At 39.5% G+C, this 22,831-nt stretch overlaps 1 protein-coding gene across 3 annotated transcripts in view; it reads left to right on the forward strand.

Moving 5' to 3' along the window:
• Window positions 1-16,456, forward strand: part of LOC132096917 (adenylate cyclase type 1-like) — a 63,531-nt gene extending 47,075 nt beyond the window's left edge. The window contains exons 5-21 of one of the 3 annotated variants that reach the window (XM_059502605.1): window positions 1,509-1,636; window positions 3,041-3,199; window positions 3,290-3,431; window positions 6,378-6,404; window positions 8,317-8,472; window positions 8,607-8,801; window positions 11,671-11,768; window positions 12,158-12,242; window positions 12,656-12,745; window positions 13,060-13,319; window positions 13,447-13,573; window positions 14,118-14,234; window positions 14,312-14,458; window positions 14,656-14,754; window positions 14,837-14,951; window positions 15,083-15,207; window positions 15,796-16,456. In XM_059502605.1, the coding sequence (XP_059358588.1) occupies window positions 1,509-1,636; window positions 3,041-3,199; window positions 3,290-3,431; window positions 6,378-6,404; window positions 8,317-8,472; window positions 8,607-8,801; window positions 11,671-11,768; window positions 12,158-12,242; window positions 12,656-12,745; window positions 13,060-13,319; window positions 13,447-13,573; window positions 14,118-14,234; window positions 14,312-14,458; window positions 14,656-14,754; window positions 14,837-14,951; window positions 15,083-15,207; window positions 15,796-16,035 (2,310 nt within the window). In that variant the 3' untranslated portion in view covers window positions 16,036-16,456. The remainder of the gene's footprint in view (window positions 1-1,508; window positions 1,637-3,040; window positions 3,200-3,289; window positions 3,432-6,377; window positions 6,405-8,316; window positions 8,473-8,606; window positions 8,802-11,670; window positions 11,769-12,157; window positions 12,243-12,655; window positions 12,746-13,059; window positions 13,320-13,446; window positions 13,574-14,117; window positions 14,235-14,311; window positions 14,459-14,655; window positions 14,755-14,836; window positions 14,952-15,082; window positions 15,208-15,795) is intronic. The other 2 variants (XM_059502606.1, XM_059502607.1) reach the window with 2 other exon arrangements.
• The last annotated feature ends 6,375 nt before the right edge of the window (window positions 16,457-22,831 follow it).

Here is a 22,831-nt window from a genome sequence, read left to right on the forward strand (position 1 = left end):
ATGGAAAAACTAACAGCCATCAGTTTAATGACAGTTTAATTCTTTGCATAAAACACTTTTAATTAACTGAACACTAATTGACCATTGGATGTATTACAACTTTACAATTGTAATATTTATTTGGTTTTGCACTTTTTCTTGCCACAGAACTGTAATCGACTGAAATGTGAAGAAGCTTTTTTCACAGTGGTGGCCACTAGTGGCTTGAACTGAGAACAGTGATAAGGTACAGCTAAGAGTGGTCCAGACTAACCTTACAAACTAATGACTTACAGAAGGTATACTTAACTAAGAGCATATGGGAAACATGTATTAACTTACTGTAAGGTACAACTTAATGTATAACTTAATAATGACATAGCATTAAGATTTCGGGAATGACAGCCCAGTCTCACATTTTCAGTAATGAAAGCCATCCTGATGAGTCTGAAAATGAAAACCTCAGCTGCAGAAATCAAGTGAAAAGCTCTGGATTTATTTTGGACTGGATTGTAATGTAGATTGTGTGACACCTAATAAACACGTCAAGTAAAAGGAAAGAGCTAGAGCTCTTCGGTTATAATAAACCAGCCCCAGACATGATGTGAATGAGAGATTTAATCATTACTCATTTACTCATTTTTTACAAATGTTTCGTGTTTTTTTGCAAAACTTTTGCATTACTTCAAGAAACCTTTTGCGCTCTCTCTAAAAGATATTTTGCATTCTCTTGCAAAACCAGTTGAGTTTGGACAAACACTTCCTGTTTATTATAGCCTACAGCTTGCAGTGATTTATTAAACGCTTAATGCAGCTTAATGAAGATAAAAAAAGAACAAATATGCTATTTTATGCATTAAAAATATGTACTGTTTACATGCAAGCAGATGAGCTTGCTCAAACAAACGGTCAAACTACGCTCATATAAACCCTGTACAAGAAACCCAAGACTTAACTGCCAATAGTCCAGAGGCTTTAAAAGCACAGGTATATGTAGAGTGAATGCATATTTGTTATCCTGAACCACAAAACCAGTCATAATGACACAATTTTTTATTTATTTATTTATTTTTTCCGAGTTCACACTTACATATAACAAACAGAGTAAAGGGTTATGAGTATTTGGTGTGCTGTCTGGGGAGAGGGGTCCACGCTCTGTGTTTAGCCCGTACCCAAGCACTCCCCAAAAATGCAATTAGAAAAGGAAATCAGCCAGATATGTACATTTGCAACCCCCCAAAAATCAAGGCTTAATGTTAAAGGCGAGGTTTGGCAGGGTAGGAGTGACGCCGTTCTCAACCAATCAGAACTGAGATATAACTTTTCAGAAAATATCTGTTTTAGGCTTACAATCAGAGTTAGGTGCTTCTACACCCTTGTTAATCAGCTATTATTTCCCACTGATTTGAGGAATAAATTATGGATAAGGTTAGGTTTAGGGGTAGGGATTGGGATGGGGTTTGGGCTGTGTGAAACAGGCCTCATGCTTCATGTAGAGTCGCTGCTATAAAGCTTTTCCTCATCTGCAGGAGAATCACTGTCGGCGGATCAAGATTCTGGGCGACTGCTATTACTGTGTGTCCGGCCTGACGCAGCCCAAGACGGATCACGCTCACTGCTGCGTGGAGATGGGTCTGGACATGATCGACACCATCACGTGAGTGTGGGTCGCTGAGCTGATGAAGTCTGGATGACGAGTGTGTACTATATCCAGCACTGCTTCCCCAGTCCCTCCTGTGAGGATATGTGCTGAGGAATATACTGGTTCTGGATCTGAATTATGATTATGAATGTTATGTACTTTTCCTAGTGATAATTGAATCTTCACCAAATCATCATCAGACCCATGTGGACAAAACTGTTTAAAGATGTCTGATGAAAACCATTTGAACTTTTGAAATAAAACTTCACTCTCCCTCGTGTGTCCCTTACCTGGATGTCTTCTGAAGGGATATGTCGGATAATAAACAGTGCAACAAAATTATTTTGGGTAAACTATCCCTGACGAAGATTTTTTGGCCACAACACATCTGTATGTGGATTAGATTTTTTATTTCAAATCGCTACAGTCATGATTTATAAAAAGTAGTGTCACTTTATCCTCCAGGAACTCTTTACATATTTTGTTCATAACTATTTTGATATACTTTAAAGTTATTCTCTAACCCAACAACAAATCCGATGGCAAAGCAACAAAAAGGTGCAACTCTGCATCTTCTGGAGTTATCACACAAAATTGCATGCGTGCATCACCACCTACTGGTTACAGTTAGACATAAACACATTACAATATACTGTACACAACTGGCCAAAAGTCTGTAGTACTGTAATCAGGGTTAAATGTTTCTGAAAGAAGTCTCTTCTGCTTGTCAAGGCTGCATTTATTTAATCAAAAATAAAGTAAAAACAGTAATATTGAGAAATATTATTTCAATTTAAAACAGCTGTTTTCTATGTTAATATGTGGTAAACTGTATTTTCATTTTTTATTACTCCAGTCTTCTGTGTCACATTCATTCTCATATGATGATTTACTAATCAAGAAACATTTCTGATTATTATCAATGTTGAAAATGGTTGAGCTGCATGATATTTTTGTGGAAACTGGGATACATTTCCATTCAAAATACTTTTTTTGTTTCCTTTTTTTGTGATCAAGGATGTATTAAATTGATAGAAAGTGACAGTAGATACATTTACAATGTTACAAAACATATCTATTTCAAATAAATGCTGTTCTGAACTTTCTATTCATCTTTCTATTCATCAAAAAATCAAATGTATCACAGTTTCCACAACATTATTCGGCAGCACAACTGTTTTCAACACTGACAATAATCAGAAAAAAAAAGTTATTATAAATACTTTACAGTATTCATGTTTCTACTGTATCTTTGATCAAATAATTGCAGCCTTGGTGAGCAGAAGAGACTTCTTTTAAAAAATCTGAATTATTCCAGGCTTCTGATAGCTACTGTAAACAGCTTGCTTTAAGGCTCTTTAAACTACTTTCCATGTAAATCTTCTTTTATAGAGCTGTGAGCATGATTGTGTTGTTCAGGTCGGTGGCTGAAGCTACAGAGGTGGATCTGAACATGCGTGTGGGTCTGCACACGGGAAGGGTGCTCTGTGGCGTGTTGGGCCTCAGGAAGTGGCAGTATGACGTGTGGTCCAATGATGTGACGCTGGCCAACATGATGGAGGCTGGAGGACTGCCGGGGTGAGGAGCTCAAACACTCATCATCACACTCTCCTCCAGGAGCCTGAGCTGTTTAAGAGCTGTTTCTCCTCTCGTCTGCTCGCTCTACAGGAAGGTGCACATCACGCGCTCCACGCTGGACTGTCTGAATGGAGAATACGAGGTGGAGCCGGGAAACGGCCGCGAGAGACACTCGTTCCTGCTCAAACACAACATCGAGACCTTCTTCATAGTGCCATCTCACCGCAGGAAGGTGTGTGTGCAGATAACAGGAAACATTCCCACAGTTCCACTAACATATTTCAAGAAATTCTTTAATCATTTTGTTTAGTAAACATTCTTTAATGTTTCATATGCATTCTCATAATGTAGAGAAAAGCATTCTTAAAACAACATTCTTTGAACGGCTTTATGATGCTATTTTTACTCAATGAATGATGTTGTTTTTTAGTTAATGAACATTCACAATGTTTAGAGAAAACACTCTTAGAATAGTAAACATAAACCCTCAAATAATTTTAGATTTTGGGTGAAAATAAAGTTAGAAGAATAATTTAAGAATTATTTTCTAAGTTTTAAATAAAGTTACAATCACAATAAAAATGTACTCGGTTACTAACTTACCTGTTTAGTTACTAACTTACTCTGTAGTTACTAGCTTACTAACTAACTCGGTAACTAACGAAAAGAGCTGTAGTCAAGTCCAGCTTTGTCAAGTCCAAGACAAGTCCAAGACCAGGATTAGTCGAGACCGAAAGTTTTGAGTCCAAGTCGAGACCGAATCCAGATGAGAGAAAAAAAGGATCCTCTTCAAGACCACATAAACTACTGATAATGTATGTGATGCGAGAGACAGCATATCTCCTATTCTAAGAAAATAATTTTACATTATTTGTAATGATCAAAAAGCATGTGCAAATTAACAACTCTGTAGGACAGGGGTTTCCAAACTAGACCCTGGAGGGCCAATGTCCTGAAAAGTTTAGCTCCAACTGGCCTTAACAAACCTATCTGGAAGATTCTAGTGTGTCTATTTAGAGCTTGATTAGCTGCTTCATGTGTGCTTAATTAGGGTTCGAGCTAAACTCTAAACCACACTGGGAGTTTGGAGCTGTGGGATCAAATTATTTTTATTTACATTTTATTTACTTTATAATGCTGCAGTTTGCTGTCATTATGTCTGTGGTCAAAATTAAAATCACTGGTGTCATGGCACAGCACACACACACACACACACACACACACACACACACACAAAGCTCGGGATATGACAAATGCACACGGTTAAGGCTAGAAGGGATAAGTTTGGCTCTACTGGGCATGCACACAAAAATACAGCTAAATTTTTGTAATACTGTACAAAATTAATTAGTATTTCATTATTGTAAAGGGTAAGTTTACAGCTATCTAGGTGTAGACGTAAATAAAACACAATCCAACAGGCAGAAAATTAAATTAGATACATCTAAACTTTTCTGAATGCAGCAAGTGCACCTCTGGTCATGAACATCCTTTCCCGGGTGATTGGGTGTAAAGCGTAAAGGAGGAGGTTGGGCCAGTTGCGGGTCTCTTCAAGAAATAAGTTGGGCAATGAGAGTTGTCTTTTGAGGTGAAGAGGTCGACCTCCGCCTTGCCAAAAATCTCCCAGATTTTCTAAACTGTTTGTGGGTGGAGCATCCCCTCTTCTGAAGGGACATTGGTCTGAGACAGCATATCCGCTCCTTGGTTCACCTTGCCCGGCACATGCGTCGCTCTCAGCAAACGCAAGTTGATCTGAGCCCATTCCAAGAGGAGCTCTACTAGAACCTAGAAGCGCTTTGAGGAGCGTCATCCCTGGCGATGCAGGACACTACCATCATGCTGTCTGATCTGACCAGGAGGTGGTCTGGGAAGAAAGTTACATACCGTCTGGAGTGGGGTCAGCATGAGATCGCTCGTCTCAGGGCACCAAGGTCCTCTGCCCCGCTGTTTTTTCCTAGCAGGTTCCTTGGAGGAATAAAATGGGAGGGTGTGAGAGGCGGAGTCGGTTTCTGGATCTGGAAGACCAGCGCTGCTGAATCTTGATCCACTGCGAGGTGTTTCCACAGCGAAGCTTCAAGTCTCATAGTATCAGCAAATATAATTGTCCTTGCTGAAGGAGAAGAAATCTGATGATCCTATGGCGATATGTCCCCCTATATAGCTAGATGCCCCCCCCCATTCTGGTGGGCTTCGTCACTATAAGCTCGTGCTGCTCCGCCACCAAGCCATTGATTCGTTTTTTAATTCACTGCATGAACCAATGGCTGTGCAGTTACACTGCCTTATTGAAAAGGCTTCAGTCATTGAAGAAAATGGAGTTTTCCCAATAGCGTCTTAGCAGACGTAGCACAAGTGAAGTATTGATAGGAAACTGGACATTTTAACATTTTAATAATTTTTTACACGTTTTATTAAGGACTAATTCTCACTATTAACTAGCATGAATATTACTAGCATAGGTATTATTAGTACTAACTTATAAAGCACATATTAATGTTTTATTCTGCATGAGCATAGTTTAGATCCCTTTATCCTTAAAACCCATTCCCAAACCTAACAACTACCATACTAACTATTAATAAGCAGCAAATTAGGATTTTATTGAGGCAAAAGTCATAGTCAATAGTGAGAATCGGAGCATAAACAAAAGTGTGACTGTAATTTTTTAAAACAATGTTCACAATGCTTTTATAATCAAAATTTGTCACTTGGGTGCATTTATTCATGCCATAGTATATTACCAAACAAACTACAAAATTAACAACGGTCAACTATACATAGACTACAAAAATTACAAAGAACTACTAAATGTACAGTGCATATGTAACCAGAGGCGTCATTCCCATTAGAACTGAGGGGCCTGCGTGCATTTTGAATGCAGCTTTCAAAAGACAAAAAATATTATAAATAATATTATTTATATTTGTTACAATCACATTGGTGTGATTAGAACATTCATCACCAGCTGCTAAATTAAAAACTGCATTCGCTGACTGGCGTTGAGCCAGAAACACAGGTGTTTTTACAGTGCTCTGCAATATAACCAATCACACATGATACTGTTAAGCTTATGAATGCAATGACCAATCAGAGGCATTCAGATGAGTCATCGCTGAAATGCCGCTGTTTTGTTCACTTGCTCGCTGACTGAATTCTCTGACTCAAATTCTCTCATCAGAAACAAAGTGCAGATGTGCGTACGAATGTAAGTAAGATATTCATTTCACACTGTACACAGCTTTAGTGATTATAATAGGAGTTTTTGAGAGTGCTTGAACTTTGGCTAGAATGAATGAAAATGCTGTTTGATAATGTAAACATTCTTTGCTTTCTTTCTTTTCAATGAAAGTGTTCTAATTAGTTACAAAGTTTTTATTAAATTCACATTAAATACAAAGTCAGTCTTATTAAAAATATTTTATGGCATGACACCCATATCTGGTACTCAAGTAGAAAGACGGGTTTTTATGTGTAGTTTATAGATTACAGTATTAGGCTACTTTGCCCATCGCCCATTATATATTAGGCTATATTAACTAACAATAATGTATAATGGTGCAAAATGTACTTACACAGAATTGAGATATTTCATGAAATAGTTAACACATTTGGCAATATTTTGAATAAAAAGGAAAAAAAATAAAAATAAAACATAAGCCTATATCAATTATACACTGCTATCATGGCTGTTGTGTGTCACATGACATGCATGACAAGCCACTGACCCCAAAGAACTTATACTGACAAGAAATGAAAGCCAAGTGAAAGTGCGCAGCAGCAGCCCTACGCTTCCGCCATTCTGGAGTGAAAGCGATTCGGCACTCCACGAGATACTAGCTGTCGCTATGGCAAATATCAGCTGCTTTGTTTAAAAAACACGTACATTGAAGCTGAAATACAGTCTGAATAATGACAACAATAACGTACAATCACTAGACTAGTGATCATCTAATCCTTTTAACAGTTTATTTTACAGACTTTATTTGAAGAGCTTCCCTTTTTTCATAAAACCTTTTGCTGTCTATAAACCATGTCAGTTTCGTGAATCTGTAAAGTTGTGGAAGCTCATTACTTAGTGTCATATCCATATAAATCATTATAATGGGTTCTATGGCTAGTACCTGCAGTTCCTAAAAGGATTTAAGTTTACTTCTAGACTAAAAACAGTTAAACTTAGCAGGTGCATAAGACAGTCTCACTTCAAAACACAATATTCTTTACACTGTGAACAATTGCCTGTCAGGGTCTTTGGGAAGATGATGAAAGGCAAGATTTTTAGTGTCTCACTGATAGTTTTTGCAGTGGATTGCCCAACATTGTGTTCTTATATTCCAATTTGACCTCTCTTTCATTGTTATTATATTTCTATATCTGTATCTGTGCTGTTGTCAAGTTGGAATTTTCACCCCAGAATGGCGCCCGTGCTACCGAGGCGTCTCCTAGTGGCTGTTACCCAAAAAACATCAGCGTTTCGCCCCTTGGTCCTCTATACTATTTGCTGACACCCCCCCCCCTGAAATAATGAGTGCATGACGCCCCTGTTTGTGTCCCTTGACAAAACCAGTCATAAGGGTCATTTATTTATTTATTTATTAAGTTTTATGCATAATCTCAAAGCTGAATAAATCATCTCTCCACTGATGTATGGTTTGTTAGGAGGACAATATTTGGCCAAGATACAACTATTTGAAAATCTGGAATCTAAAAAAAAAAATTCTTTAAAGTGGTCCAAATGAAGTTCTTAGCAATGTATATTACTAATCAAAAATAAGTTTTGATATATATTTTCTGTAGGAAATTTACAAAATAACAACAATATCTTTACTTAATATGCTAATAATTGTTGGCATAAAATTATTATTATTATTATTTTTTGGACCCATACAATGTATTGTTGTCTATTGCTACAAATATACCTGTGATACTGATGACTGCTTTTGTGCTCCAGGGACACATTTGGCTTTATTATAAATTCTATGAAAAAGTAATTTGTCATTTCAGAATACAGCATGTATTTATAAATGATAGCAGCGCTTTACAGTCTGTTTTTATTGTAAATATATGCCATTGTTCAACATGGCTGACATAATTTGAGCGGTTTGAGTGTGTTTTTCCAGATTATTCCTGGTCTGATCCTGTCGGACATCAAACCTGCCAAAAAGATGAAGTTTAAGACGGTGTGTTTCTTGCTGGTGCAGCTCATGCACTGCCGCAAGATGTTCAAGGCTGAGATTCCCTTCTCCAATGTCATGAACTGTGAGGACGGGGACAAGGTATGATGAGACTCTGAGAAAACACATCATGCTGAATGAATCATGCTGATACTGATGTGTCTGAGATCTGCAGCTGATGCTGTCACTCTCAAAGCCTCATCATGTGGTCATGTGATCGTGTCTGTGATTGACAGAGGAGGGTGCTGCGCTCGGTGCCGGAGAAGCTCAGGAACCGGACCTCCACGACGGCTTACACGACCCAGAGCAGCCCGAGGACACGGGTCAACCGCTACATCAGCCGTCTGATCGAGGCCCGGCAGACGGAATCCCACACAGCTGACCTGCACTACCTCACGCTCACCTACAGAGACCTGGAGCGAGAGCGCAGGGTGAGAGTCCTGTGCTGAGCTTAATCTGGAATTACTGTGGTAAACAGGGCTGGTTTTGACCCCAGTGTATGACGCAGTGATGATTTGTGACAATGGACCACAGAACATTGTGTTAGCAGCACAAAAGGTTGTGGATTCAATTCCCAGGGAACACACATACTGGTAAAAAAATTTATAGCCTGAATGCACTGTAAGTCACTTTGGATAAATGCATCTGCTAAATGTGTAATCATACAGTAGATGGCCAACCAAAAAGAGCTTTCTGCAGCCACGAGTGCCGCGGCGTCTGTAAAGTGCATTTGCAGCTTTTGACCACTGAGTGGCGCTTTAACCACAAGTTATCAAACAAACGCATCAAAGCACATTTTGGCAAATAGACGTCAGTTTTGCCTCACTGATGTGTTACGTTTAACGGCTTCAGTCACGGAAAATGAAAGAAAAACACTGTAGTTAAAATTTTTAATATTCACAGATAAAAGTTTAGTACTTATGAAGCTATGTACGTTTCTTAGAACGAATTCAAGCAGGATAAATGTCAAGCCTATGAGCCTGTGCTTATATTTTCTCTAAACTACACAGTATTACACCATATTTTAGATTTGACACATTTAATAGGTGTGCAGTATTATTTATATAATATGAATTATGTGTTATATTATTCTAAAGAAATTGTGGTTTACTTTGCATCAAGCATGAAAAGTGTTAGCCTATTTTAGTGAGCTAGGCTACATGGATTAATATGCAAAATGTCAATATTCTCACATATTAGGCCTATATTTAAATGTATATTTTAAAATTCCTTTAATAAAACAACATGCATTTTTGTCATGCACTACTTTTGTTATTCGTTACCGTGCACTCGCAGCATTTATTCTTATTTGTGTAAATATTTTATCTTAATTACAAATCTTGTTTTGGTTTTATTTTGGATAATTGAATGTAAAAAATTTGTGAAGGTTGCGTTTCTCTCTAAAGGTGCGTCCATGTGGAGAGAGCCAGCACTGTGAATTTCATCTTGCAGCCGGCGAGAAAACATTTTTTTTAAACCCTTGTGCATTGTTCAAATTCACTACCCTTTTGTTATGACCGGGATGAAAACTCAGTTAAACTGCTGTAAAAATGTATCAGATAAATATTTTTTTGCATAAATCTATTAAACAACCTCAGTCCTGAGCAAAAACTACCATTTTTTTTTTTAAATCCAAGATTTTAACTCTTTAATTGCCAAGTTCATAAATGATGTCACTGATTAAAAAAAAAAAAAGACTTATTTTCAATATAAAAGTAATTGTGGCTGGATTTTTTTTTTTTTTTTACTTTTTATCAGTCTTGAGCATGTCAAAGATTAGTAACAACATTGGCTTTGATGCATTGTTAGTTTTTGTGCAGCATTAGATTTTATTTTTTTTCTCCCTCATTTATTGTTCTTGGCTGTTTTTGCCCCATTGACTTCCATTATAACAACATTTTTTGATTGCAAAGCCATGACATCTTGTTTTATTGTTTACCCCATGTAGTTCTGAGAGATGAGATGCTTTGATTTTTTTCAGATACATCAAGGTAAGTGCACAAAGCTCTCTCTCACACTCTCTCTTTCTCTCTCTCTCTCTCTCTCTCTCTCTCTCTCTCTCTCTCTCTCTCTCTCTCACACACACACACACAAACACACACACACACACACACGCACACACACACACACACACACACACACACACACACACACACACACACACACACACACTATAATTTGCTGTTATACTCCATATAACTCCATATACAAGCCAGAAACTAAGCCTTTTTTTTTTGCACAGGCCTATGTAAAGGGTTAATGGTCCCACCTAGTGATCAACTGTAAATGTTACCTCTTCCCAAAAGGGACAACCACAAACAATCAAGAATGCATGATTTTATGGTGTCATGGCTTTGCAATCAAAAAATGTTGTTACAACGGAAGTCAATGGGGCAAAAACAGCCACCAACAATAAACGAGGGAGAGAATCTAATGCTGCACAAAAAACTAACAATGCATCAAATATTTAGCTGATAAATTTTTACAGCAGTTTAATTTAGTGGATGTTTTCATCCACTAGCATAAAGAAAGGGTAGTGAATTTGCCCACAATGAATTAAGTTTTTGATTTTTTTTTAAAGCATTTTCCCAAAATATGTGTCAAAATAAGATGTTTCACCAAAAATCATTCCATTTGCTGAATCACAAAGAAAGTTGTGGCTAAAATAAGACTCAACTTTACCTCCTAGTGGACGAAAACATCCCCAACAACGCATAAGGGTTAAAAAATAATTAAAATGTCTCCTTTTTCACAATTGTTAGGCTACTTCTCCCTGTGCTTTGTGGCAATGCATGTGCAAACACAAAAACGAAAATAAAATTTATATTTTATGTTTTGAGAATGGCCAACCCTTCTCTGCAGATGTTCTTGCTTCTGGTTTGTGCATTGTAAATACAACAAAAACATCCCGGCTAAATGTTATTTTCAGGTGTGCAGAACATTCCCATCTACAGTGTTTGAACTGTAGGTTATAAAAATAAACCTAACAATAACCTGTAGGGAAGTTTCTGTATGGGTTTTTAATATTTAAAAAAAAAAAAAAAAAAAACAACAACAACAACAAATCTAAAGACAAGCTCCCTGCAATATTCTGGAAATGTTGGTTTTAGGTTAAAATTAAAAGAAGCTCCAGAGAATGTTCCCAGAACATCCCATTTTGGTTCCCAAAAAATAACCATATGGGAATGTTGGCTGGGATGAGCGTGTGTATTTGATCTGCTGTAACAGCTCAGGGTTGTTCAGCAGTGTAAGCTGTGGATATGTGAGTGTTTGAGTGTGCTGTGTGCTGTGTTTCTCCAGTATCATCAGCTGAATGATGAGTACTTCACCGGCGCTGTGCTTCTGTCTCTTGTCCTCACGGCTCTGATCGCCATCCTCTACCTGCTCATCATGCCACAGTACGTACAGCAGAGCGTCTCTCCATCACACCGGATCCTGATCCGCATCAAGGAGAACAAAAACAAAACCCACAAAATACACGAGACACACATACTGTACAGTGATATTCTAGAGAATGCAGTGTTTCAGACATTCAAACCGTAGTTTTCAGAGGATTACCTTTTCTTTTTTTGTATTTTTTTATCCATGTTTAGAAAGAAAGAAAAACTAAATTGCATGATGTGAAGTAATAATTTGGTTAGAGAAAAAAGTCAGAATTTTTAGATAAAAATGTACTATTACACCTACAGTCAGAGCTGATCGTGAGGAGCAGGTGTCCTCATCACACAGCATTCACTCTTCTGAGTGTTGACTGTTATCGTCTTTTCTCTTGTGTTGTTGTTCTCAGGCGGAGGCTCGTGTTGGTGCTGCTGGTCTTCTGCATCTGTTTCCTGGTCGTGTGCATCATGTACCTGCACATCTCTAGAGTTCAGGTAAGATCACTCAACACCAGCTGAACCATCATGTGTCATCTTCAGTTTCACCTCATTTTAACCACTTATGAGCCAGATTTACTCTCCTCTGAAAGGGAGACCCCTACATATGCACAAGCAATAATCTGTGTGCACGTCTCTTCATCACTGATGTTTCACTGTGTGTCTTCAGTGAATCCGGACAGTGGGTTTTTAACACCAAAAGAAGGTTTGTTCTGGAGAATGCTCTTAGTAAATCTGGCCATAAATATGTTAACATTTGCAAATATTAAGATTTCCTTACCATGTATTGTGGTAAAAGTTTTTTTATTTTATTTAATTGTTTATTTTTTTCAGAAGCTGACTAATTCCTATCTGTAAGCTGATCTTCCACTATGCGAGTCGTCATTAATCTCTGTCTCTGTGTGTCTCAGTGTTTTCCAGGGTGCCTCACCGTACGGATCCGCACCGTCCTGTGTGTGTCTATAATGCTCTTAATACACGCCGTGGCCCAGGCCTGTGTGGTAATCACTCTAACATCACTTGACTGGAGCTAAACCTGCTGCATACTCAGAATGAATCTGTTGTTAAACCTAGAGTTAAACTGCTGGTCTCGTCTGTCCTGAGGCACTATTTACCACTTTAATACTGTAAAGCTGCATTGTAAAAAGTGCAATATAAATAATGGTGACTTGACTTAACATTAGTACTCAGGTTCAGTTAATCCAGACTGAAGAATCACAGAGATTCACAACACATGAAATATCTTGATGAGCGCAGTTTCTTCTCATTCTCAGTGCATTAAATCCTTCTCTGTGTGTGTGTGTGTGTGTGTCAGGTGGGCTGCATGCCGTGGCTCTGGCCGTCTAACTCCACACACTCCATCGTGATCATAGACGTGTCCACCGGGCTGAACCGCACCATGGCGGAGCTGCCGTGTGAAGGAGCGCAGTACGCCCTGCTGTGCTGCATGCTGGGGACGCTGACCGTGGTGCTGTTCCTGCGAGTGTCCTGGCTGTCCAAACTCTTTCTGCTGCTGCTGCTGCTGGTGCTGTACATCACCGTGCTGGAGCTCAGCGGATTCAGACGCTCCTCGGGGTGAGAGACACTCCACAGAGCACTGGATACACTGAGAAACACACACACACCATCACAACTACTATCAGTGAAAGATAAGCTCAGAATATAAGCCTTTCTCTGTGATGGTGTGTGTTTGTGAGGGTAGGACGGTGTTGATGAGCGCTCGCGGTCTGGAGCCCATCCTCTCTCTGCTGCTGTTCTTCAGCACTCTCGCCCTTCACTCCAGACAGATGGAGCTCAAGCTGCGCCTGGACTTCCTCTGGGCCACACAGGTACAGCAGAGCATCACCGACCCTGATACTGCAGTCACAGCAACAACCTCCCACCGCCGCCATACTCATCCTCTGTAGGGTCGCTGGGACATTAATATCTTTGAATCTTTTTGAAAAGAAGTCTCTTATGCTTATCAAGGCTGTAATCATTTGATCAAACATTCTGTAAAAACAAGGGTATTATAGTTGAAACTAAAAATGAACAGGTTGGTATAGAATGATAGAAAATACAGTTTGTACAGCATAACAACCATTACGCCAAGGAGAGTCCTCATAAACCATAAAAACCAACATGTGTGTGTGCGTGTAACCCATGTCCCCATTTTTCAAAACGCTTATAAATCATACAGAATGAGTTTTTTTGAGAAAGTAAAAATGCACAAAGTTTCCTGTGAGGGTTAGGGTTAGGTGTAGGGTTGGTGTAGGGCCATAGAATATACAGTTTGTACAGTATAAAAACCATTACACCTATGGGATGAACACACTTTACACAAAAACAAACGTGTGTGTGTGTGTGTGTGTGTGTGTGTGTGTGTGTGTTCAGGCGGAGGAGGAGAGAGATGGCATGGAGAAAGTTAAACTGGACAACAAGAGGATCCTGTTCAACCTGCTGCCGGTTCACGTGGCTCAACACTTCCTGTTGTCTAACCCCAGAGACATGGTGAGAGCTCGCCGCAGCGCTGTGTGACGTGATGTGTGTCATAAACACGAGCTGACGGTGTGCTTCTGGTGTTACAGGATCTGTATTACCAGTCCTATGCTCAGGTTGGGGTTCTGTTCGCTTCCATCCCCAACTTTAATGACTTCTACATCGAGCTGGATGGAAACAACATGGGTGTCGAGTGTCTGCGGCTGCTCAACGAGATCATCGCCGACTTCGACGAGGTCATTGCTCCTAAACTTAAAATTAAACTAAAATTTAACATGAAGCAGAAAATATACAAATATATATATTTTTCCAAAATATTACAAATTATAATAGTTACAAATTATAAAAGTTTTGATTATTGCTTTTTTTTATCTCAAGCAGTGACGATCCAATCTGAGTCGATTTTTTATTTTGTATTTCTTCCCTATTGCAGCTCCTGGATAAAGAGTGTTATAAAGACATTGAGAAGATCAAGACCATCGGCAGCACGTACATGGCAGCGGTGGGTTTGGTGCCCACCATCGGAACCAAGGTCACTAAACCAGCGACACAGGACACGATGAGAGTAATACATACAGAGCATCTGAGAACAGCATTTGTTTACTCCTTTACAGGAAAAGAAATCCACATCAGAGCACCTGAGCACCATCGCAGACTTTGCCATCGAGATGTTTGACGTTCTGGATGAAATCAACTACCAGTCATATAATGACTTTGTCTTGAGAGTGGGTATGTTTTCACACATGTACTGCTGTGTTTGACTCCGAACCTGTTTCTAGCTCTGTGTCGTCATGTCTTATTCTCAGTGAATACAGAAGTGGTGGTGGATGCTTTCTGATTATTTATTTCTAATTGTTCAGGTATTAATGTGGGTCCGGTGGTGGCCGGGGTCATCGGGGCCCGTCGGCCCCAGTATGATATCTGGGGAAACACTGTGAATGTGGCCAGCCGCATGGACAGCACCGGAGAGCCTGGGAAGATACAGGTACTCCTAGATAATTCTCTGACTGTCCAAATATCACAATAATTCATACACTCTCTGAATGTCATGCAAGTGATTGTTATTGCATTAGAAACATCCTTGTATAAGTCTTAACTAGTTTTTTTTTTAATGCAATTTGATGCAATGGTAATATAATACAAATAATAGTGTTATAAATGTACATACTGTACATAAAAAAAACATATATGAAAAACTTTATATGAAAATATAAAGCCTGTTTTTAGGACTGTTTACATTTTTTTATTTGATGTCATAGCAATAAAGTATTTCCCTCCTAAAATGGTTTATAAAAAAAGTTTAATCAAATTTCTTTTTAATTACATGTATATGCACATTGTAGCATAGTCTGTACCTTCTTTCATTTGTGATGATTTAACCATTGATGATACTAACAACTTCAGTCAGATGTACACAGCTATTACAGTGGAGAACTTGTGCTAATTATGTGCTAAATAACTGTGTATAACCTGTGTATAACTATGTTATAGAATATGCCTACATAATTACACATGCATGCACAAATAAATGTGTATGTACAGTATATTGATTTGAGCATGGCTGATCTTCCAGGTGACAGAGGAAGTCAACCGTCTGCTTCAGAGCGACTATGATCTGGTATGCCGTGGCAATGTCAGCGTGAAGGGCAAAGGTCAGATGCTCACATATTTCCTGGAGGGTAAAGCTCAGGACCCGGGGAGCCGAGCGCCGCATCACACCGGGGGCCTGGAGCGCAGGGTTCACGCCATCGCCCGCTCCAGCAGCACACACACCAAAGACGACAGTACCGTGTCCGTGGCTGGGTCAGCGTGAGCAGCAGCACTCCGGGGTCATGAAGCACCACCGCTAACGTGCCTATGCTAAGAGAAGAACAGGAGGTCAAGTGGGGGATGTAGGAACAATCATCTGCCGGAGGAAAGAATGAACCCTCTTCCCTTTATTCAGGAACACCTATGTTTAAAAAGTACACTTCCATAATGTACTTTATGCAATAATTTTGTACTTAATATACTAAAAAATGATTCTTTAGCACTTCTTATTATAAACTTAAGGTCATCTAAGTGTACTCTACTGTGTTATTTTGGGACACTATGAATATGAACTAAAATGTGCTTTTAACATAGTGGGCCCTATTTTACCGATATAAATGCAAAGTGTAAAGCGCACGGCGCAGGTCCACTCAGGCCGTGTCCAAATCCACTTTTGCTATTTTAACGACGGAAAAACGGTCCGTGCGAAGTTAAAGCGCTCGAGCAGATCATATACGGGACAAGCAGGAATCCACCAAAGCTTTCCAAGGTGAAGAAGTTGTAGGATGAAATAGAATTTCATTCATCATTATAAGTAGTAATAGGCTGAATTGCAAATAGGTAGCCTAATTCTAATACACACAATGTCTGTCCATAATTTTTATATTTATGTAGCCTACACAATAAATATTGTTTTTAATATTTGGCATGTTTGTGTGATGCGCATCCCTGTGTGTAATAAGCAAAAAAATATTGTGCCATTGACTTTAGACCAGGTTTGAGTTGGTCTATGGCGCAGTCTATTTTCAGCTCCTTAAAATAACAATGCACCTCTTTTTTAGCATTGCATTGTTTAATGCATTTGCTAATTAAACGACGTGGCTCTGGACAGGAAAATGCGAACGGCGCCGGACGGAAACTAGCAAACACACTTGCACTGTGCCTTGCATCACATTGCGCCGGGTGTATGATAGGGCCCAGTATCTTTTTATTTAATAAAAAATGTATAATAATTTACCACTTGTAGTACACTTGAACCATCTTTCATACACAAGTACACTCAAGTGTGACTAAATACAGTTTTTTTAAATACAGAGATGGTATGTTAAAAGCACATTTTAATTCATATTCATGGTATTCCAAAATAGCAGTTATATCATATACTGATATTATATATCAATACACTATTTCAAAGCAGCATGTGTGTATATAGAACTAGAGAATTCAGGGAGTTTGATAACAGCTTCATCCCCCTATGGACGACTGCCGCGCACAAACAAAATCAAAACACAACTAAAATCCAGGTCTGGTCCTCTCTCGTCCTTCACTGTCGTTGCTCCTGTTTTATATCCTTCCACTCGAGACCGGTGGGTCGAGCAGGTGTCGCTCATTTCCAATCACTCCACTGGCCTCGCACCATTCCCACAGCTCTCGGCCCCGCCCCACTCGTCACAGAGATGTAGTTAGCTTTTGTCAGCTGGCGATTTATTAAATGTCCTTACTTATTTTAAACAATGTTTCTTTGCAGATTTAAACTCTATTTTGTGTCTTAGACTGTCAGTGTGGTGTCAGGCATGTGGACCCCACTGTGTGTGTGTGTGTGTGTGTGTGTGTGTGTGTGTGTGTGTGTGTGTGTGTGCTGTGATAAAGTGTGTGATTAACAGGGAAAAACCTCCACATGCTGAATATGTGCCAATGAAATGAAATCTCAGTCTGAAGTGTGAAGCCTTGCTCTCAGTTGTTGAAGCCCTAAGACTGACAAGAGCGGAAACCAAATCTTCAGTACATATCCTGCTTGATCTGTCCACTGCTTTTGACACAGTCAACCACCAGATCCTCCTATCAACCCTACTGACAAAAGGCATCTCAGGAACCACACTTCAGTGGTTTGAGTCTTACCTATCAGATAGGTCCTTTAAAGTATCTTGGAGAGGTGAGATGTCCAAGTCACAACATCTAACTACTGGGGTGCCTCAGGGCTCAGTTCTTGAACCACTTCTCTTCTCTGTCTACATGGCATCATTAGGTTCTGTCATTCAGAAACATGGCTTTTCATACCACTGCTATGCTGATGACACTCAACTCTACCTCTCATTCCATCCTGATGATCCGACGGTAGCTATTCGCATCTTCATACTTGCTGGATGAAGGACCATCACCTTCAACTCAACCTTGCCAAGACAGAACTGCTTCTGGTTCCAGCAAACCCGTTGTTTCATCAAGTTAGGCACATCAACCATAACTTGTTCAAAAAGAGCTAGAAACCTTTGAGTTATGATTGATGATCAGCTGACTTTCTCAGATAATAATTGCAAAAAATGTCCGATCCGCCAGACATTTGCTTTATTCAACATCAAGAAGATCAGGCCCTTTCTTTCAGAACATGCTGCACAACTCCTTGTTCAAGCTCTTATTCTGTGAAGGCTGGACTAATGCAATGCCCTCTTGGCAGGTCTTCCAGCCAGTTCTATCAAACCTTTACAATTAATCCAGAATGCAGCAGCAAGATTAATGTTTAATGAGCCGAAAAGAATACACATCACACCTTTGTTTATCAATTTGCACTGGCTACCAATATCTGCTCGCATAAAATTCAAGGCATTGATGTTTGCCTACAAAACTACCACTGGCTCTGCACCCATTTACCCAAATTCGTTACTTCAGACTTATGTGCCCTCTAGAATTTTGCGTTCTGCAAGTGAACGTTGCTTGATTGTGCCATCTCAAAGAAGCACAAAGTCACTTTTACGGACTTTTAAATTAAATGTTCCCTCCTGGTGGAGTGACCTCCCCAACTCAATCCCAGCAGCTGAGTCCTTAGCCATCTTCAAGAATTGGCTTAAAACACATCTCTTCCATCTTTATTTGACCCTCTAACTTTAGCAATCAGTATTATAATTCTATTCCTAAAAAAAAAATAATAATAAATAAAAAAATAAAAAAATAAAAATTCTAACTACCTTTCTAACCTTTTTGTATTCTATTTTATTTTCATTTATTATACAATTATAAAAAGACCTCTATCACTAGCTAGCTCTATTCTTTTTCTATTCTATCTGTTTTTTGTTTATTATTTAAAAGCCCTTGCTACGTGTACTGCGTTTAAGGTAACTGTGACTTGTTATAAGTCGCTTTGGATAAAAGCATCTGCTAAATGACTAAATGTAAATGTAAGTGTATTGATTGGACCTGATTTTGTCATTAGCATTCACTGTAATAATATCAGTGTGACATTCACATGACTGACACGATCAAATACTCTATGTGCACAAGAGGACTTCACTCATGAATGCGTGGTGTGTTTCTGGGGCTTCTATCTGAGCCAGGCGGATGGTTTGATGTTAAAGAGGTCAGTAATGTGTAGTCTATGTGGGCACAAGAGTACAGTGACCATCTACTGACACGGAGGTCAACAACCCGTCCACGAGGAAAACACACACACACAGTGTATTGATCTCTGTAGACTGGTGTTTGTTTACAAGCACAAACTCATTCTCTGATTCTATACATTTCTGAGACTGTTTTTGAGGAGAAACAATGACTCTTTCTATATTTCTATGGCAAATGTTTATTTTCATTCTGATGTTTTGAATCATGATGCTTTTCTTCTTCCGGGTATGAATCGATCTCTCAGTCACTCTCTGTACTGTCGAAACAGTATTCTTGCCTTATTTGACCTGCTTGTGGTGCTTAAAGTCATTTGCCTTTTAGCTCTTTGATATACAGAAGTGTATTTGTAAATACAGCGATGTATTATATACTGTCTTTGTACAGTGTAAACCTGAGCAATACAAGTTTGTAATAAAGAAAGTATTGAAGTACAACTGTTCTCAACTGTTGATCATTGTATTTGAATTTTTTTATGTGCTGTCTCTCTAAAGGGGGGGGGGGGGGGGGTGAGGTCCCAGTCCAGCAATCCTAAATCTTGAGGTCTCTCCGGAGTTCCCCTAGTCACCTTTTCTGATCATTCAGGATCTGTCTTGATCTTCTCCTCCAGCTCCATTTCGTCATCTGCTCTGCATTAATGTCAGGGATTCTTCTGCTAGTGATTAGATAACATCCTTCCACATTCCTAATGAGAACATGATTACACTAAGTCAGTGGTTTTTAATCCTGTGCCTTGTCCAAATACCCACACTTGCGCTCTTGGCCACTTGAGAGTGTGTTTGCTTGCGACAGGAAGTGAGTGTGCAAGACTGTCCAGATCTTAAAAACTCCAAAGCGCAGTGCCCTTAAAGGGTTAGTTCAGCCAAATATTAAAATTATGACATTAATAACTTACCCTCATGTTGTTCCAAACCCGTAAGACCTCCGTTTATCTTTGGAACACAGTTTAAGATATTTAAGATTTAGTCCGAGAGCTCTCAGTCCCTCCATTGAAGCTGTGTGTACGGTCTACTGTCCATGTCCAGAAAGGTAAGAAAAACATCATCAAAGTAGTCCATGTGACATCAGAGGGTCAGGTAGAATTTTTGAAGCATCGAAAATACATTTTGGTCTCAAAATACCAAAAACTACGACTTTCGTTCACGAGTCAAGAACCAGTTGCATCGGTTTTCGGATCACCAGTAGTTCTTTCGGACAGTTCAATTCAATAAACCGGTTGAAGAAAACGGTTCACCGGTTCTTTTGCGCTCGACGTAATGGCGCCATTGGCGATGATTGCCCTTCATTCAAGCCTTTGGTTTACCTGGGTTCATAACATTAGCACAGAATCAGTTCAGAATGAATCACCAAAAGAATTAGTTCGGTTCAGACGCTCTGTGTGTCAGTCTGCTTCACGCTGAATCACACATGCGCAGTATCATCAGCTCCTCGGTTCTCGAATTGGACACGTCCGACAGAAACGGTTCTTGACTCGTGAACGAGTCATTATCTGGCTCGGCTCGCTGTTCATCTTCAGTTCTCTCTTCACAGCAGTTCAGTCAGTGTACTGTTTGAGTAAATGATTTACTCCGGGATATTGGTTTGTTTGAACTCAGAGGGAGTGTCAGACACATTAAAAAAGTTAACAGCTTAAGTCATTTGTGGATTAATGCTTATTAGAGATGCAAACCGTTTAAAACGATTCAGTTCGAACTTCCGGCTGAGCATGTGAGTGAGAAGACGCGTTTGAAGTTAGCTCCCGAGCACTTTGTCGTTCTATTATATCTCTCAGGCTGCCTGAAACTTTAGGCACACTTGATGGTTTATTTTTAAAACTACTTATTCAACGATTGTAGACAGGAAGGATTTATGGCTTCTGAAAGGCAATGAAAATTTAAATCTTCAGCGACCGTGACAGAGAGTCATGGCGACAAGCTGCCGTTGGATCTGGAAAATCTCCGTGTCACTCTGATCTCCGAGCTGTCATCTACCATCACAGAACAGGTGAAATCAGCCATCGACTCTGCTCTTGCCCCGGTTGTTGCGTCCTTTGAGAGTTTTAAATCGAGCATTGAATCGCAAGGACGGCACATTAACGAACTTGATCAGCACTTGAACGATTACAGCGACTGCATTGTAGCACTGGAACAGACGGTGTTAAAGTTGACTTCGGCTAACAAGCAACTCACTGATAAAGTGGAAGACTTGGAGTCGCGCTCTCGGCGTTGCAATCTCCGGGTCATCTGCATCCCCGAGCGAGCAGAAGGGAGCGATCCAGTTATGTTCATGTCACAATTTTTCCACGTGCTCGGGTCAGAAATTTTCCCCACTCCTCTGCTGCTGGATAGAGCACACCGGATTGGTCCCGTGCCTTCGGCTGACCGAGAGAATCAAAGGTCTAGAGTGATGATCGTGCGGTTTCACTACTTCAGCGATAAAGAAAATTCTGTCCAGCATGGGAATTGGAACCAGCTCTTCTATCAGAGTTGTAAGGTCTTCATTTTTCCTGATCTCAACTCTAGCGTGGCTAAGGGGAGGGCGGCAATTTCAGCTGTGAGAAACAACCTGCGTGAGAAGAACGGGAGATTTTCTCTTAAATTCCCCGCTCGCCGGCTGATTGACCTCGGTGAGGAAAAGTTTCAATTTGACTGTCCAAAAGAAGCACAACAATGGTTCAACAAATGGTATTCAACTTCCTAGGTATTATGTATAACGGTTATATTATGATAACGGTTAACTAGGTAGGTTTAGATAAATGTTTTCAGGTTGTCTGAAATAACTATTCTAGTTGTTTCATATGTTCGGGGGTGACTTCATACAACATAGACGGAAATAGATAAGGCTTTTGAGCATCGGAGGTTCCCGAGGTTTGGTGTTCTGCCTCCATTGTTTGGGAATGGAGAGAAGAAATTGAGTGATGTTCAGGGTGGGGTGGGGTGGGGTGGGGGGAGTGATGGTAGGGATTTCCCCTATTATTATTTATTTATCTTTTCCTTTTGGTGTTTTTTTTTGTTTTGTTTTTTTTTCTCTTTCTTTCTTTGCTTGTGGCCTCCTCTCTTATATATTAACCTAACATTATGGACAATATCATAAGCTCAGTTAGATTCTTGAGTTGCAATGTGTTAGGACTGAATGGTCCCATTAAAAGATCTAAAGTTTAAGCACATTTGAAACTACAAAAACCTGACATTGTATTCCTCCAGGAAACTCATCTGCGCCGTAAGGATCAATGCAGTCTACAAACTCGCTGTGCACTGTTCTGTTGACAAAGTTATTTCTGATGTGAATGGACGGTATGTAATTGTGAAAGGGAAAATCTCACAAACACCAATAGTTTTGGTAAATTTATATGCCCCAAACTTTGATAATGCTCTCTTTGCTCAGGATTTGTTGTCAAAGATCCCAGCTCTGAATACACATCTTTTGATATTTGGAGGAGATCTAAACTGTGTTATTGATCCTGATTTAGATAAATCAAGAACTGTTTTAAAAGC

The sequence above is a fragment of the Carassius carassius genome, chromosome 20 (assembly GCF_963082965.1).
Source record: "Carassius carassius chromosome 20, fCarCar2.1, whole genome shotgun sequence".
Lineage (NCBI taxonomy): Eukaryota > Metazoa > Chordata > Actinopteri > Cypriniformes > Cyprinidae > Carassius > Carassius carassius.